Raw genomic sequence first — 17,175 nt, 5'->3', positions numbered from 1 at the left:
CCTCCGGTCCAAAGGGGCTATCGAACTAGCACCCCCCAACCCTGCGGGCGTAATAAGCAATATATTCCTAGTGGAAAAGAAAGGCGGCCAATTGAGGCCAGTCATAAATTTGCGCCCCCTCAATGCCGTAGTCAGGTACCGCCATTTCAAGATGGAGGGTATTCACCTGCTGAGGGATCTCCTCCTTCACGGAGACTGGCTAGCAAAACTAGACCTAAAAGACGCGTACCTGACAGTGCCAATAGCGGAGGCCTCTCGGGACCTCCTACGCTTTTACTGGCGACACGAAACATGGCGGTTCACCTGTCTGCCCTTTGGCCTATCCTCAGCCCCGTGGTGCTTCACAAAGCTTCTACGGCCCGTTATGGCCTGGCTACGCAGTCGAGGAGTTCGACTAATCGTCTACCTGGACGACATTCTCCTCATGGCTCAGGAGCGTTCCACCCTCCTCACACATCTCAGACTAGCCATAAACCTCCTGTCACGCTTAGGTTTCATAATCAACTGGGAAAAGTCATGCCTGACCCCCGCCACCCGCTTGGAATTCCTAGGATTCCAAGTGGATTCGGGGGCTGCAACACTGAGTCTCCCGATATCCAAGATTCGATCCATCCGCAAAGAATTGCGCAGGGCCCTTATCCGACCCCAACTCACCTTACGCCAATTGGCACGCCTCATAGGCCTGCTGGCTTCTTCAATCCAGGCCGTGTTCCCAGGCCCACTCCACTACCGAGCGCTACAGCGCCTAAAGATCGCTCACCTAAGAGCCGGGGCATCCTACGCAGACCTGGTCTCTCTGGACAACGAGACGAAAGACGAGTTGCGATGGTGGATTCTCAACCTGTCTGCATGGAATGGCAAAGCCATCTTCGGCTCAATGCCGGAATTCACGATCGACTCGGATGCGAGTCTACACGGTTGGGGAGCCCACTGCGAGGGAATCTCAACTGGGGGCCGGTGGTCGGAGTCCGAAGCCCGACTACATATCAATGCCCTGGAGCTTCTGGCAGGCTCCTTCGCCATCCGCAGCTTCGCCAAGGACCGTGCCCTATCATGTATACGGCTCCGCATGGACAATGTTTCGGCGGTGAGATATGTCAACCACCTGGGTGGTACACAGTCGGCGGTCTTGGCCAGGTTGGCGAAAGATTTTTGGGAATTCTGCCTGGAACGGAACCTGATGGTCTACGCGGAGTACTTACCTGGTCTGCACAACGTCCAGGCGGACTGGGGTTCACGTTATCTTTCAGACACCAGCGACTGGAGATTAGCCAGGACGGTGTTCTCCAATATTTCATCTCTCTGGGGACCATTTACCATAGACCTTTTCGCCTCCCGGCTCAATGCCCAACTCCCACGCTTCTTCAGCTGGAGGCCGGATCCAATGGCGGAGGCAGTGGATGCCTTCCTGCAAGATTGGCAGGGAGGCCTCCTCTATGCCTTTCCCCCATTTTCCATGATCCCTCGCTCACTCCTGCAAGCCCGCAAACACCGGGCGGAGCTAGTCATGGTCACCCCATTCTGGGAAACGCAGTCTTGGTTTCCCCAAATACTCGAGATGACGTTGGACTACCCTCGACTCCTGCCGGGGCACCACGACCTGCTGCAAGACCCGACGGGGCGCTATCATCCCCTCCGGCTAGAGGGCTCTCTCCCACTTCTAGCTTGGCGAATCTCCGGGGACCCTGGGAAATCCCAGGAGTTTCGGACGCAACTAGACACTTATTGGCAGCAGCATGGGCTCCCGGCACTAGACGGGCATATGGGTCAGCTTGGCGAGCTTGGGCTAGCTGGTGCATGGCTCGGAACGAGGATCCCGTTTCGGCCCCTGTAACAACGATCCTGCAGTTCCTTACGTCCCTCTTCGAAGCCGGTAAGGCTTACAGGACTATTAACCTTTACCGTTCCGCTATCTCGGCTATTCACCAAGGTTTCGAGGGCCGCCCCGCGGGACAACACCCTCTTGTGTGCCGACTCGTCAAGGGTTCTAGATTTTCAAGGCCGCCCAGGCCCCGCTACTCCACGACCTGGGATGTTTCCGTTGTATTGGCTTTCCTCTCATCCTGGCCCGCTAACGCTGGACTCTCCCTCAAACAGCTGTCCGCCAAATTGGTGTGCCTGCTCTGTCTCATCTCATGCAAGAGAGTCTCGGATGTTAGTGCACTGGACGTCGATGCCAAGTCATACACCCCGGACGGGGTAACTTTTAACATCAGCAGGCGCACTAAGACTTCCATCAAAGCGGTATCCTACCCTAGTTTCCCTGCCTCTCCTTCGCTATGCCCGGTGACCTGCCTTCGTGAATATGAATCTCGCACCGAACCACACCGCTCTACTGCCTCTCATCAGTTGTTCTTATCTTTCCGTCCTCCTTTTCACCCAGTTTCCAGCACTACCTTGTCACGCTGGGTGAAATGGCTGCTAACCCAAGCGGGCATTGACACTACAGTGTTTGGCGCCCATTCAGTACGAGGGGCATCAGCCTCTTCTATGATGTCAGCGGGCGCCCGCCTAGAAGACATTATGAGAACAGCTGATTGGTCTAGGGAATCTACCTTCCGTGAATTCTACTTTCGACCGGCCCCACACACATTCACTGTAATAATGGATCAGCTTTAAACTTGCAATATGAGCCTCCGTGTCTTGTTATAAAATTGCATGATTTTGCTATTACATGACGAAAAGTCATGATTTTATTAAAGACACGGAGGCGAGTATTGCCCCACCCTTTTTTGTTATTTTTACACGCTGGTAAGTATGTATCTCCCCACCCAAATTACTCATACCACGATACACCACATAGTATGGTTTGGGACGGTGAGTGGGGCCGTCCTTAGACTTGTTGTTTTCAATATTGCTGGATATGTTAACATTGATTGTTTTGTGGGACTGTACATACAAGGGTCCTTGTTCTCACTGGTGTAACCTTGTAACTAGTTGCAAGTATCGACTTTAACCTGTTGGCTCCTGTCCTTTATATCTCCACAGCTTAATCTGGCAAGACGTCTAACAAGGGTCCGGTTTATTGGTCTCCTCCCGCTGTCCTCCATCGGTCCTATGGATTCTACGGTCACACTTCCCAGTTTTTGATGTTATACCTCTTCGGTTTTTTCTGTTATTACATTGGGACTTTATTCTCGCACTACTCTAGTTATGGACATTGTTCTTTGGTCGCATCTGCAGAAAGAGGGAAATGGAAGGGAAGTGCTGCCTGTTATACTGGGACCTGAGGGGGAGGGGCCTATGTTATCACATGTTCATTCTTTTTTCATTCTGTTTGTTTCCTTTGCTGCTATTTGTCAACAGTAAAGAAAGGGATATGCAATACTCGCCTCCGTGTCTTTAATAAAATCATGACTTTTCGTCATGTAATAGCAAAATCATGCAATTTTAAAATGTTCTAATTTATTTTTTTTCATTTTTTTCTAATTTTACAATTTTTTTCTAACTTTACAATTTTTAACCACAATCTCTATTTCTATTTTAATTAATTTTTTAATTAATTTTAAAGTTTTATCCATTTTAACTCATTCTCCGATTGTCCAATTTATTTGTCTAAAACTAACCTATTGAGTTTTCTACATCTAAGTCTTTACATCTATGTTTCATCACATCTCCTCTCATTTGTAATTGTTTTAGTCCAATTTACTCTTTCTAGTCTATGCATTTCCCATTTCCCTTAACTTTTCCTTTCCTCTATTCGTTTTACTGTCTTCTACAAGGCAGATCCAGAACCATTCACCCCTAATACTACTCATTCTTTGTCCACAGTTACTTTTTCCCATAAGCTATTGTTAGCCACTTCTTTCTATTAGCCCTCAGTCCACTAGGTCTTAATTCACACGCATCTCACTCCCTTTTATACACCGATTGTATTTAACACAAATACACAGATATATCCACCCCCCCTCCTTTATTCGCATTATCGCCAACCACTCTCACTATTCTAACCCGAGTTTACCTTCGTGACCACGTAGTGCTTTCTCCCTCTCACTTTACTGCACTACTATCCTAGTCATCTTTTAAGACCACTATCACTAGTACTACACATATATCTTCCCATATGTTCCTGTCATTCATTCCCCTACTTATGTGCTTCATTCTTATATCTCAGTTACTAACACTATGCATCCTATCCTACATCTTCTTCACCTAGAAATTATACATGTGTTTTTATTTACTATTGCTTAACTGCATCAAAGGTTTTATCATTACAGTATAAACTGACAATTGATTGCTATCAGTACCTATATTGGCATTGAGTAAAATATGTATAAAAAGAACCACTTGAACACTGTATGTCATCAAGTCTCTGAAGAAGTGGGGCTGACTCCCACGAAACGCATAAGACCAAGACCACCCATCTAACAGGATACAGACACGGATGAGAGATCAGCAGGAGATTCATGTATTCAGTGACCTCTGACACCCCTGGACCGTAGCAGTGTTCGCCGCTCAGAGTGAGGTCTCCAGCTGAAACGCACTGAGACGCAAGCCATCCTCACAGGCAAAGAGAAATAAAATATGGGGTGGAATAGTGCTATAGTACTGATCACAGAAGTGAAAGGAGCTGCACACCTTAGGGGAAGGGCAACCCTCGAACCCTTCAATAAATCTGGAAACAGGAAACAACAAAAATACAGGGTGCGCTAGGTGGAATGGGAGGTAACAAAAAAGACAAGTCTCTGAAAATACACAAGTGTATTTTCAGAGACTTGTCTTTTTTGTTACCTCCCATTCCACCTAGCGCACCCTGTATTTTTGTTGTTTCCTGCATCCTCACAGGCAGCAGGATCCCAGTGGGCTTACATCTACAACAGAATCCAAATCCATCCTAGCCAGATTCGCAGGTTTGCTGTTACTTTTTATCCCCACTTTGCTGATCACATTCTTGTGAACTGTTTTCATCCAGTTATACCACCTATTCTGTTCAAGTGGTTCTAAGTAATTTTAAGCGGTATATGTACTGCATTTTAGTAGACAGTTCCATATACTGTTTTACTACTATCTACTACTATTTTTTCTCACATCTTTATTCCAAAGTATATTATTTTGTGACTGTATCAATAATCCTGTACTATTACAGAGATCAGGGTACCTACACCACATATAACTGTTGCATTTTCTATTCCACTCAGCAGATTTGTACACATTTTTTAATGCTCCTTTTAACTTATCAGCAACTTTAAATACACAGTAACCATCTGTTATATTTTGTATATTCTCCATTTTTATTCCTCATTTTATCTAGTTCACCCAGCATATATTTATACTTTTTTTTTTTTAAAGGCTACTTTTAAGCTATCAGCAACTTTTAAAGACACAGTAATTATCTGTCATATTCCATATATTCTCCATTCATATTTCTCATTTTATTTATTCATTTTATCCTAGAGTTGAAACCTCTCCACGCTCACACACACTGTAAAGTATACATATTTAATACATCCATCTGAGCCTTCCCCATAGGCTAGCTCCTGGACCACATAAGCCTTAGTGTTTAAGACGTTACCCTTGCCATTTCTCTAGATAGGTTTTGGTGAATCCCTATCTTTATCCAGTACGAGCAGCACACTAATAGTTGTACTCCCTCTATTCTGTGTTTTGCACTAAGCATACCAGTACCCTATTTCATGGCAAGGTAAAAGGTTGCATAATGACTGGCCTGCTGTGCTCGCTAACTAGGCAATGTATATGTCCGTTTAGTATCTATCTAGTGTTAATGTCCGCAGATAGGTTGCAAGGGGATGTCGTCTTGTCCAGTGCCCTCTAAGGATCCGAGAGTCTTAAGTAGGGTTGTTGCCTGTGGGCTGTGGGGATTCAAGCTCGCCTCTCTTGTTACTGCTCCGGTCTTTCAGCCGATGCCCCTGCGGTGTTCGCTGTTTGCTCTTGGACACAGTCCATTGCAAGGCGCAGCGTTGCGTGGTGGGTGTTGGGTGCTTCCACCACTTTGGGGTTGCTGGGTAGCCGATTTTCCGCTACCTTGCGCCCGAGGTCCTGTGGAGTCTTGGGTCTTCCTAGGGGGGCTGGTGCAGTGGGTTGCGCCGTTTGCCCTCTGTGGCCCTCTGTTTATGTGGCTGAGGTGTTTGGTGTGTGGCTGCATAGGGTCCCACTCCGGTGTTTCAGCTGGTGCTTCGTTCTCTTTCGCTGGTGTGGGTGGCGTGTATAGTTCCCACCCCGTGTGGCTCTGGGCCCAGTTTGGGGCCCTCTCAGATGCACCCTGGTCTGTTGCTCTTTAGGGCAAGAAGCTCTGTTTGGTTGTCGTGTTGTGGGTGAGTTAGCTGTGGTGCCGCCCGTTGGTGATTTTAGAGGCTGGTGTTTGACCTCCAGGCTAGCCCAGAATCACCTGCATATGGCCTCAAATCTCGTTTGAAAGTCAATTGCCCATTCGCTGGGGGTAAGTCGTTTTGTGCAGGTGTCTGTGGTTTGGCCTCTTGTCTCTTGTTTGTCAGCAGTCTGTATCTGAGTACCTGTTTGCATCTGTCCCCCAGGCTGTGCTTGTGTTGATGAGGTTCATTGGGGTGCGGCTGCCATCTTGAGAGGCCCACCATCCCCATAACATTGTCGCGGTAAGCCAGCTGGGGCCCGCTTTGATGTCTGCTGGGGGGCGTAAGGGACCGGGATGACCCCGACCGGTCTATAGGGGGGAACGGGGTCCCATGCCGAGAGGAGCTGCGCACTGTGGCTGAGGGAGGGCGGCCGTCTCTCCTGCAATATCCTTGTGCGCCTCGTTTCAGGTTAGGCCGCAGGGCCTATCCGCGGTTCCGTCGGGGTCAGCTGCATACTCATGAATAAAATGGATCCAAAATACTTAGTTTGATTCACTGTGAATTAGTTATTTTTCGTTATTTTTAGTTCCAAATTGTGTTCCTATTACTGTAGATATGGCTTACCATTTATTTATTTATTTTTAGTATTTAATGCTTAATCATTTGTGTATATATTGGTTTAGAAATATAGAAACATAGAATGTGACGGCAGATAAGAACCATTCGGCCCATCTAGTCTGCCCAATTTTCTAAATACTTTCATTAGTCCCTGGCCTTATCTTATATATACGATAGCGTTATGCCTATCCCGCGCATGCTTAAACTCCCTCACAGTGTTAACCTCTACCACTTCAGCTGGAAGACTATTCCATGCATCCACTACCCTCTTAGTAAAGTAATACTTCCTGATATTATTTTTAAACCTTTGTCCCTCTAATTTAAGACTATGTCCTCTTGTTGTGGTAGTTTTTCTTCTTTTAAATATAGTCTCCTCCTTTACTGTGTTGATTCCCTTTATGTATTTAAATGTTTCATCATATCCCCCCGTCTTGTCTTTCCTCCAAGCTATACATAGTTTAGTCACTAAAGAGTGAAGTGGTGAATGCAAGCCAAACTGAAAACGTAGCTGACTTGGAGAATTTATACAATTCTGCTATTTTGAACTAACAGGTGGTTCTCATTTTACTAACCTACCTGTATTTACAACCAGCTCTTTAGCGTGTGGGTAAGTGCGAGCCACTGTGGGGATTAGAGGGATTCCCTGCTCTGCTGCGTTTCTCTATGTGCAGGGAAATTTCCCTGCACATAAACAAACACAGCAGAGCAGGGAATCCCTCAAATCTATGTTCGGGGATATTCCCTGCTCTGGTGCGCTTGTCTATGTGCGGGGAGCAGGGAATCCCTGTAATCTATGTTCGGAGAAATTGCCCAGTCGGTAATTTGAGGGATCCCCTGCTCTGGTGCGTTTGTCTATGTTTGGTGTCTATATCCCTGAACCTACACAATGCACCAGAGCAGGGTATCCCTCAACTCCTCACTTACCAACCAATTTGTTTTATGACCGGGTCGTGAGAACAGAACCCTGTCGGTTAAAGGGACACTCCAGGCACCCAGACCACTTCTGCTCATTGGAGTGGTCTGGGTGCCAACTCCCACTACCCTTAACCCTGCAACTGTAATTATTGCAGTTTTTCATAAACTGCAATATTTACATTGCAGGGTTAACTCCACCTCTAGTGGCTGTCTATTAGACAGCCACTAGAGGTCACTTCCTGGGTTCTAGCACAGGTTTCCTGTGCTAGAGCGTCGCTGGACGTCCTCACGCTGTGTGAGGACCTCCAGCGTCGCTCAAAACCCCATAGGAAAGCATTGAAATGATTTTTCAATGCTTTCCTATGGGGAGACGTAATGCGCATGCGCGGCATTTCCGCGCATGCGCATTAGGTCTCCTCGGCCGGTGAGCGAGATTAGTCTCGCCCACCGGCCGACGTAATCACTAGGAGGAGCGTCGCGGAGGCGGAGACAGCGGCGAGGGACATCGCCGCTGTGCCAGGTAAGTGACTGAAGGGGTTTTCACCCCTTCAGTAACCGGGGATTGGTGGGTGGGAGGGAGAGGGACCCTCCAGTGCCAGAAAAACTGATCGTTTTTCTGGCACTGGAGTTTCCCTTTAATGAGGAGTATCTGTACTTGAGTTCACTGTGAATTTTACATTTCAGACTGTAGTTAATTAAAAGGGATAACATAATCATCAGAACTGCTACATCTTAATGTAGTTGTTCTGATCTCGATAGCATGTCCCTGCAGTGTTATCACTGTAAACACTGCATTTTCAGAGAAAAAGCAGTGTCTTACATTGCTAGCTATAACAACTGTATAACTACTGTCACTCAGAAGGCCGCTAGAGGTGTTTCCTAGTTCAGTGCTGCACAGCACTGGATCAGTTGAAATCATCAAGATTGATGAACAGCAGAGGTGGGGAAATCTGTGTCGAGACCGGCGTGGCGTAGGAGAAAAGGTGAGTTAAATCACCTTTTTACTTCACAGAGAGGTGGGCCAGTAACCTAAATAGTCACTTCAGCACTAGCTTCATGAATACATGTTTGTAAACCTGATACTATAGTGTTCTTTAACCTGGTCAGCACATAGGCTGAGCTGAAACATTAACCAGTGGAAGAAGGATTCATTTTAAACATTTGTTAAATGTTATGTCTTACCAATACTGTTCCGTGGTGATAATCTTGGTATAACCTCTGTTATTTGTACCTGGACACTACCTCGATGTCCATCACTTAGAAGTTCCACTTGGGTGGGTTGCTTCAGTAGGTCAGTCAGAGTTCTGAAAAAAAGATGATTATGTCTACTATATTTAATATAGACAAGAGTTCAAGAAATGAAAACGGGTATCTGTATTTCAATGAGGACAATCCTGAAACTGTAAAATTACATTTTCATACCTTATTTGGTGAAAAATATTTCTGAGAGTGCAACTTACTAACATTATTCTAACATGTCTGACATACCTTACAAGAAACGTGGTGGCTGGTCCATAGGTCCACTTACGACAATCCTCCACAAGATTATTAGTGCAAAAATATTTAAAAGCATAAATACAAAAAACAACAATAACACTTTTGCATATTGCCAGTGGACACATCATTTCTTATGAGATGTGTGTTTAATTTTTTTTTTAAATATACATTTTCCAAATTATATATTTAATGAAATATTATCATATAATTAGGCTAGGGAGGCACAGATGCAGGGTAAATGACAAGTGCAGGAAGTCACTGAAATTGGTGAGTGAGAAGTAGGGTCTGGGGTGATACCATGGGTTGAAATAGGGCCCCTGGCAACCCTGGCATCAGAGCATTATGGGAGATGTTGTCCACAACATATGGAGTGCCAAAAGTTGCCCACCTCTGAGGTAGGGTTACATATGTCCTGTATGCTAGAGAGGTGATCAAAAAGATCTTTTTAGAGCAACAACAACAAAAATAATAATAATGGCATACACCATGTTAACACTCACCTCTAAATATAATACCAGAATGATCAGACACTCAGAAGTTAAAGGGAAACTGTAGTTCCAGGAATACAAAACTGCTCTTCTGCCTCCCTCCTCCCTCACACCCCCCTCCCACCCCACCCACCTCGGTAATTAAAGGGTTAAAAACCCATTATTTATTTACCTGATCCAAGCGGCAAGTGCCGCACACGAATTAGGCCTTAACTTTGAAATAAAAATGGTGAAAAAATTGGCACCTCTTAAAGTTTATAAACTATCACGTAATATTATGCAAATGGTATTCATTCATGGAGTAATTTAAATACGTAAGCTACTTCAACTTGCATTATTTCTTTTTAAACTGCAATGGGAAGGTTAGAAGTTCAGTTCTGTATTTTCACAAAATCTTGACCACAGGGGGTCATTCTGTATTTAGGCCATAAAGTTGAGTGTAATTTAGGGACCTTTATTACAGTAGCACATCAGGTTTACCAAATATCCCTCTAAATTGCAATGTGCATGCAGAAAACACAAAAATAAAATACCATAAACTTTGAAAGAAATTGGTGCTAAAATTACTGTATAGAAGGTTCAAAATATACTACATGACATCCCTCGTGGTGTCTACTTTCGCAAATATTATTCATTTATAGGGTAATTTAAACTGTCAAACTGCTATAATGCCCCACAATTAGGAATAGGCCCATCAAATTAGCCTATCAAAATTCTAACTGTAAAAACTGAAATATTCAGGTGTCTTACATGGCGCTGTAACTTTACAAAATAGTGCCAAAGGCATACATTGGGGTATTGTTCTGTTTAGAAAAGTTTGAGCATAATGGGGGTTTAATCACAGTGTCACATATCGGATTTAAAGAAATAGCCAGTTAAATGTAATGTGCATTGTGAAAACAGCAAAATAAAGGAGGAGATGCTGATTGACCAGGGTGGTAGGAATACATGCTTCCTTCAATATAAACTCATGGAAAATGACTAATGATAGCCCTTTAGTAAGTCCAGTCTCAAGTCTCAAATACATTTTGGCTTGCTAGTAACATTACAGAAGGAACCTCAAAGAGTAGTTGCATAAAAAAAAAACTACTTAAGGAAAATATGGCAAAATAAAAATTCTACCACATAGAAACCAAACGAATTTAATAAACCACAAAATATAGAAATGTCAATAAAAATTGGTAGGAGCTGAGGTTCTGTTAATAAATAAATAAATAAACTGTAAATATTACAGTAAGGTGGCTTTGAAAAGCCAATTGCTAACTCAGAGGACACTAAACACAAAGCAGACAGGATGTAGAACAGCGTGTGCCTCAGGCAAAAACAATCAATGTAGATCTCAGGAAAAAAAATAATCAATCACATTGCTTTGGCTTGAACTGGACCTCTTCTAGATCATGTGAGTAGGCACTGGACTGGATCTTATATACGGTGGTTGATCTTTCAAAATGCAAAAATTGATGACATATCAGAACAGCATTTAATACATATACATACTTAACAGTAGGAATGACTGCATAAAATTAATAATAGAACAATTTAATACAATGTTGACATAGATGCAGAGGTGATGAAGTAACAATATGTACCTTAAAGCATATAACAAAAAGGTTGTCACAAACAGGCAAAAATGAACACACACATAGCAGTTATAAAACACCTTACAACCAAACAATAATTAAGGTTATAAAGGGCAAAAAGCTTATAATAATGTCAAGTACTAGCCAAGTCAGAAAAAGTTAAATCATAATAAGGGTTTGCACAAAGATGATAAAAATGATCTGTCATGGTACAAACTAGCTAATATATACTTACTTATATATATATGTAATTGATCCTTTAATGAAGTTACAGATAAAAAAAATACATTGGATTTATTTGTTTCTAAATATGCAACACACCTATTTGGACACACACTGTTACATGCAGGGCTGCCATGTTGGGGCCTCTTACACAGCTCAGGGATTGGACTCCAGAGGCTCTCCCTCAAGTCTGCCAATTGGGCCAATTCCTGGACCTGCCCATAAGGATAAGTAAAGTAGATGCACTGTGTGTTTATAGTGGATGTAAGGTATGTGTGTGAAGGTGCATAGTGGATTTAGAGTGTGTTTATGTGTATAGTGGATGCAGTGTGTGTATTAGATGCAGTGTTTGTGTAGTGGATGTAGTTTCTGTTTGTGTAGCAGAAACCGTGTCTAGTGAATATAGTGTGTGTTTGTGTAGTGAATGCAGTGTGTGTTTGTTCAGTGATTGCAGTGTGTGTAGTGGATGCAGCTTCTGTGTTTGTGTAGTTGATGCAGTGTGTGTAGTGAATGCACTGTCTGTGTTTTGTACTGAATGCATTGTGATAGTTTATTCTGTTGGATAATGCAGACCTCCCAACATGTAAAAATGAATTTCAGGGAGGAGGCTTCATCAGCTACTTAGCCACCCTCCCGCGCCCCACCCTCAAACACACACACGCACAGCCATCAAACATGTATGAACACCTTGACACATAGATACACACACTGGCACATACAGACATACACACTGGTGCATACACTCACACCCTCAGATACACACTGTCACACAGATACACACATTGAAACACACACTTCGATACATACACTGGCACACACTGCTAAAAAACTCACTGACACACAGATACACACACTTAGATACTGGCACATACAGTTAGATACATATACTGACATACAGGTTCACAGTGGTGCATACACAGAGATACATTCACTGGAACACAAATGCACACTCAGATACACACTGATACACAGATAAACACACCGACACAGATACACACACTGGTGCATATACTCAGATACACACACAGACATACAGATACACACTGGCACATACACACACTCAGATACACATATTGGTACATACACACACACTCAGATACACACTGACACACAGATACACTGACACGACACGCTCAGATGCACACTGACACACAGATACACACACTGATGCACACACACTGGCACATACACTGTCATACAGATACACACTGGCACAATCTGACACACATAAACACATACATGTCATACTTTATATATTTGCAGCCACCCTCCTGTTAGCTTACCTTATGTGTCCAGGAATGGGGTACTGGTGGTGGCTGAGGCTGATGGGAGTGAGCATGCAGCAGCAACTCACTCCAACAGCTCACTCCAGCCTCTCCTCTTCCTCCATGTTCCCTGTACAGCCACTGCTTTTAGCCTTCTCCCTTCATTTCTCCTGGCTGCGCTCTGTAAAGCAGAGCTGATATCACAGAGCTCAGAGCTTACACAGCTCAAGGTCTGGGCCCCAGGGCCTGACGGTGAGTATGCCCATAAGGCCCACCCATAAATCCACCTACATGTTCCACCCATGAGTTCGCTCACAGGGAGTGGAGTGTGTACGGGATGTGTTATATGTTATTGTAGAGGATCTAATGTGTGTGCTTATGGAATGTAGTGTATAGGGATACCAGTTTGTGTAGGTGATGCAGTGTGTTTGTATGTAGTGGAAGCAGTGTGTTTTTGTGTAAGGGATAGAAAGCAGTGTGCGTTTGTGTATAAGGGATGTATTGTGTGTTTCTGGTTGTGTGACTGTGTTTGTATGCATAAGGGATGTAAGGTGAGTTTCTGAGTATGTAAGGGATGCAGTGTGTGTTTGCATGTGTGTGTAAGGGATGCATTGTGTGTTTCTGTGTATGTGTGCAAAGGATGCATTGTCTTTATGTGTAAGGGTTGCAGTTTGTGTATGTAATGGGTGCATTGTGTGTTTCTCTGTGTGTAAGGGAAGCGTGTTGTGTTTCTGTGTGTGTAGGGATGCATTGTGTGTTTCTGTGTATATATAGGGATGCATTGTGTGTGTGTGTGTGCGCGTAGTGTGAAAGAGCTCCTTGTCCTGCCCCCTGTCCTATAGAGCTCTCCCTATCGTCCCTTAGAGGTCATCCCTGCCCTTTAGTGGTCTCTCCTCTCCCCCCACACTCCCCTAGCGGTCTCTTCTCACCCCCCTCCCCTAGTGGTCTCTTCTCACCTGTGTTCTCCTCACCCCCCTCCCTGTGTTCTCCTCATCCTTGTGTTCTTCTCACCTCCTCCCTCCCCGTGTTCTCATCTCCCCTTCTCCCCACGCCCCCCTCATGGTGTTCTTCTTACTCCACCCCACCACCCTCCCTGTGTTCCTCTCACTCGCCCTACCACCACCTCTGTGTTCTTCTCACTCCCCCCTACCACCCTCCCTGTGTTCTTCTCACTCCACCCTACCACCCTCCCTGTGTTCTTCTCACTCCCCCCACCACCCTCCCTGTGTTCGTCTCACTCCCCCACCCTCTCTGTGTTCTTTTCACCCCCCCGTGTTCTTCTCACCTTCCCTTCTCTGTGTAGCGTGGGTGACTGAGCTCCTCTCCGGTCTGCGGTACAGGAGCTTCTGTTTCCTGTACCTGGCCGGACTAACAGGACAGGAAACGGATGTTCCTGTACTGTGGACCCGAGAAGGACGCTACGCACAGGGAAGGGGAGGTGAGGAGAGAGGCAGTGCTGCAGCCACCTGAGGCTTTCTTTAGAGCGCTCAGGCGGCTGCAGCATTAAAAGGGCGGGCGATGAGGAGGCTGCCTAGTTTGCCTTACAGGGAAGCGCTGGCCCTGTTGTTACCCTCCAGTAAGTCCACACTCATTACCAACTTTCAACTCTATCTGGACAGTTTTCTTTGTCCGTACTGATCTCAGTATATTTTTGTATCTGTGTGTGACAGTGTGCATGGCAGTGTATGTGTATATGCCCATATATACCAGCATTCAAACACCAATACAATAAACAAATACACCCCTGCATTCAAATGCACACCTACATTAAACACTACACACAAATGCACAAATGCATGCAAATGCTTACTTACACACACACACCACTCTATTCAAATGGCAACAGTATATACAAATACACTACCATATTCAAAAACACACATACTCCAAGCAAAAACATGCTTACATTTAAACACACATACACTGCACATAAATGCAATCCTGCAAGAATGGGGAAATGTTAGATCTCCAGTTGCAGGAAAGTTAAGGAACTAACTTTTAGCCTTCCTTGCGCTAGAGGGGGCACAAAAATATTTATTGCACCAGAGCCCTCTCTACATTAGTTCCGCCACTATATATATGTATACACATTGCGAGTAGAGGGTCCAGGCCCAGCACAGTGATATACAGAAGATTATCAGGAGACATTGGAAAATGTTATTGGACTGTCATCCAAAACTTCCCTCCTATTCGATATAAATGTCATTCCCTTAAGGATAAATTGGTCAGAGCAGAATTATGTTCTAATAAGAACATACCAGCAAGAAATGAAATTATCCCTAATTACAACGGGTTTCATTTCTTTGTAATACTATGATACTTCATCATATAGGTACTAGGCAGGTTATCATTTTGGTCTCCCTTCATTCTTCACATGTGAATAGTTAATATGGCCAAGTAAATTCCGCCTAGGATGGCCTTATGGTTGGCAAGATATTGTGTTAGAATTTTTTTAAATGCAATACCACTTTTGTGCCCCTGCAACCTTATATACTGTATGTTGGACAAGCAACTCAAAAAATGAAGGAGAGAATTTCCAAGCATAAATCCACAATCCGAACAGAATTGTTGGATTTACCAATTCCAGCTCATTTTAGCAACTTAAGTTTCAAATAATAGAACATATACAACATGTGGAAGTGGAACAGATGCACTGGAGGAGAAGAGGGAGTGGGAACATTTGACTCCTATCAGCTTGAACCGCCACCAGGATGTCACCCTTCTGCACCTAAATGTAGTAAAAACAGGAGGGTGACTGAACCATTTTGCATGTCTCTGTATGTATGAGTGTCATCACAAATAGTTTTTTATATATCTGCCTTGGTAATATGTTTTAAATAAGGTATATCATTTCATTTCTTTTATCTTTATCTAGTATTTATTATATATTGGACTTCTTTTAAAAAAACCTTTTTTAAACTCCTTTTATACTAAGAATGCAATATACTAACAAGGAACGCATATATATATATATATATATATATATATATATATATATATATATATATAATCTCTTCCCCCTCCATAATAAACATGGACACTTTCAAATCAGCACATATACGTCACCCTCGTGCCAGAATTGCGCCCACGTGACATTTGGAACGCACGATGCGTTCCAAGGGAGAGACACGCTGAAAATTATTAACTGAAAACGGCGAATGGAAAGTAAAGGGAAGGCGGCGGATTTAAAACGAAGGGAACTCAGATGAGCATCACAACCAACTGAGGAATCCCTATTAAAAGGGTGAAACGCGTTTTGGACTATTTGGGACATTTTAGGACTATATTGTCCATATACTACTTGAGGTTTTTTACCCATTTTATTTGCTCATTCAATTTTATATCACTAATAAAGCACTTTTTGGAAGAAAATCTCCAGCATCCTGTGCTTAGATTGCCAGATGTATACACAGAGGCCCAGGAAGACAATAGAAGTTGGACCTCCTTCAAGTGTCCTTCTACACTTTTCATCAGAGCCATATGATGCTAATGGCTCTCCACTTGTGAGTGATACTCCTAATTTTATCAACTTCATAATCAATTGTGCAGACAATATCTTCTGCTGTATTTTATTTCCACAGATTTGTATTGTATCAGCTCCACCTTATGTATGTATATCATATGTGTTTGTGTGTCTGTGTATCAGCATGTGTGTCCATGTATGCATCTGTATTTGTTATTTGGTGTGTATCTGCATGTATGTCAGTGTGTGTTTGTTTATATGCGTGTCAGTGTATGCACCTGTGTGTCTGTGTAACGGTCACCCGACCACACACACTGTCATCCCCCCCTTCACCCTGTCACACTCACAATAACTCCGCCAATCCTGTCACTCAACCATGCCATACTCATCTCCCATCGCTCTGCCTTATTTACTCTATCACAATCACCTTCTCTCGCACTGTCACACTCACCCGACCAATACTGTCAAACTCATTCTCAATCACTCTGTCACACTCGCTGCCTTTCACCCTGCCACACACACACCTTGTCACATTAACCCCTTCATTCTGTCATACCTATCCCACACAACCATGCCACGCTTACCCTGTGGGGCGTGAATTAGACACATGGAGGGTCTGGGGGGGGGGGGGGTGCGTAAATGTGACACATGGGGGGGCCCCAGGGCAATTTTCGCACCGGGACCTTGTGGTTTCTAGTTACGCCTCTGGCTGTGTGTGTGTTTGTATACCGGATACAGTATGTGTGGTGTATGTAGTGCGTGTATATACTATATGGATAATGGATGCAGTGTGTGTGGTGGATGCAGTGTGTGTGAGGTAGTTGTAGTGTGTCTATACAGTGGATGCAGTGTGTGGTG

The 17,175-nt window shown here is 44.1% G+C and overlaps 1 protein-coding gene across 1 annotated transcript in view; it reads right to left on the bottom strand.

Annotated features, from left to right (window-relative positions):
• LOC134568892 (protein shisa-9-like) overlaps positions 1–17,175 on the bottom strand; it is an 81,802-nt gene that overhangs the window by 51,169 nt on the left and 13,458 nt on the right. The window contains exon 2 of the mRNA XM_063427593.1: positions 8,985–9,106. Within this exon, the coding sequence (XP_063283663.1) occupies positions 8,985–9,106 (122 nt within the window). The remainder of the gene's footprint in view (positions 1–8,984; positions 9,107–17,175) is intronic.

This window comes from Pelobates fuscus, chromosome 7, assembly GCF_036172605.1.
Source record: "Pelobates fuscus isolate aPelFus1 chromosome 7, aPelFus1.pri, whole genome shotgun sequence".
NCBI classification, from domain to species: domain Eukaryota; kingdom Metazoa; phylum Chordata; class Amphibia; order Anura; family Pelobatidae; genus Pelobates; species Pelobates fuscus.
Note: the sequence above shows the minus strand (reverse complement) of the source record. Positions and strands in the feature narration are given on the sequence as shown.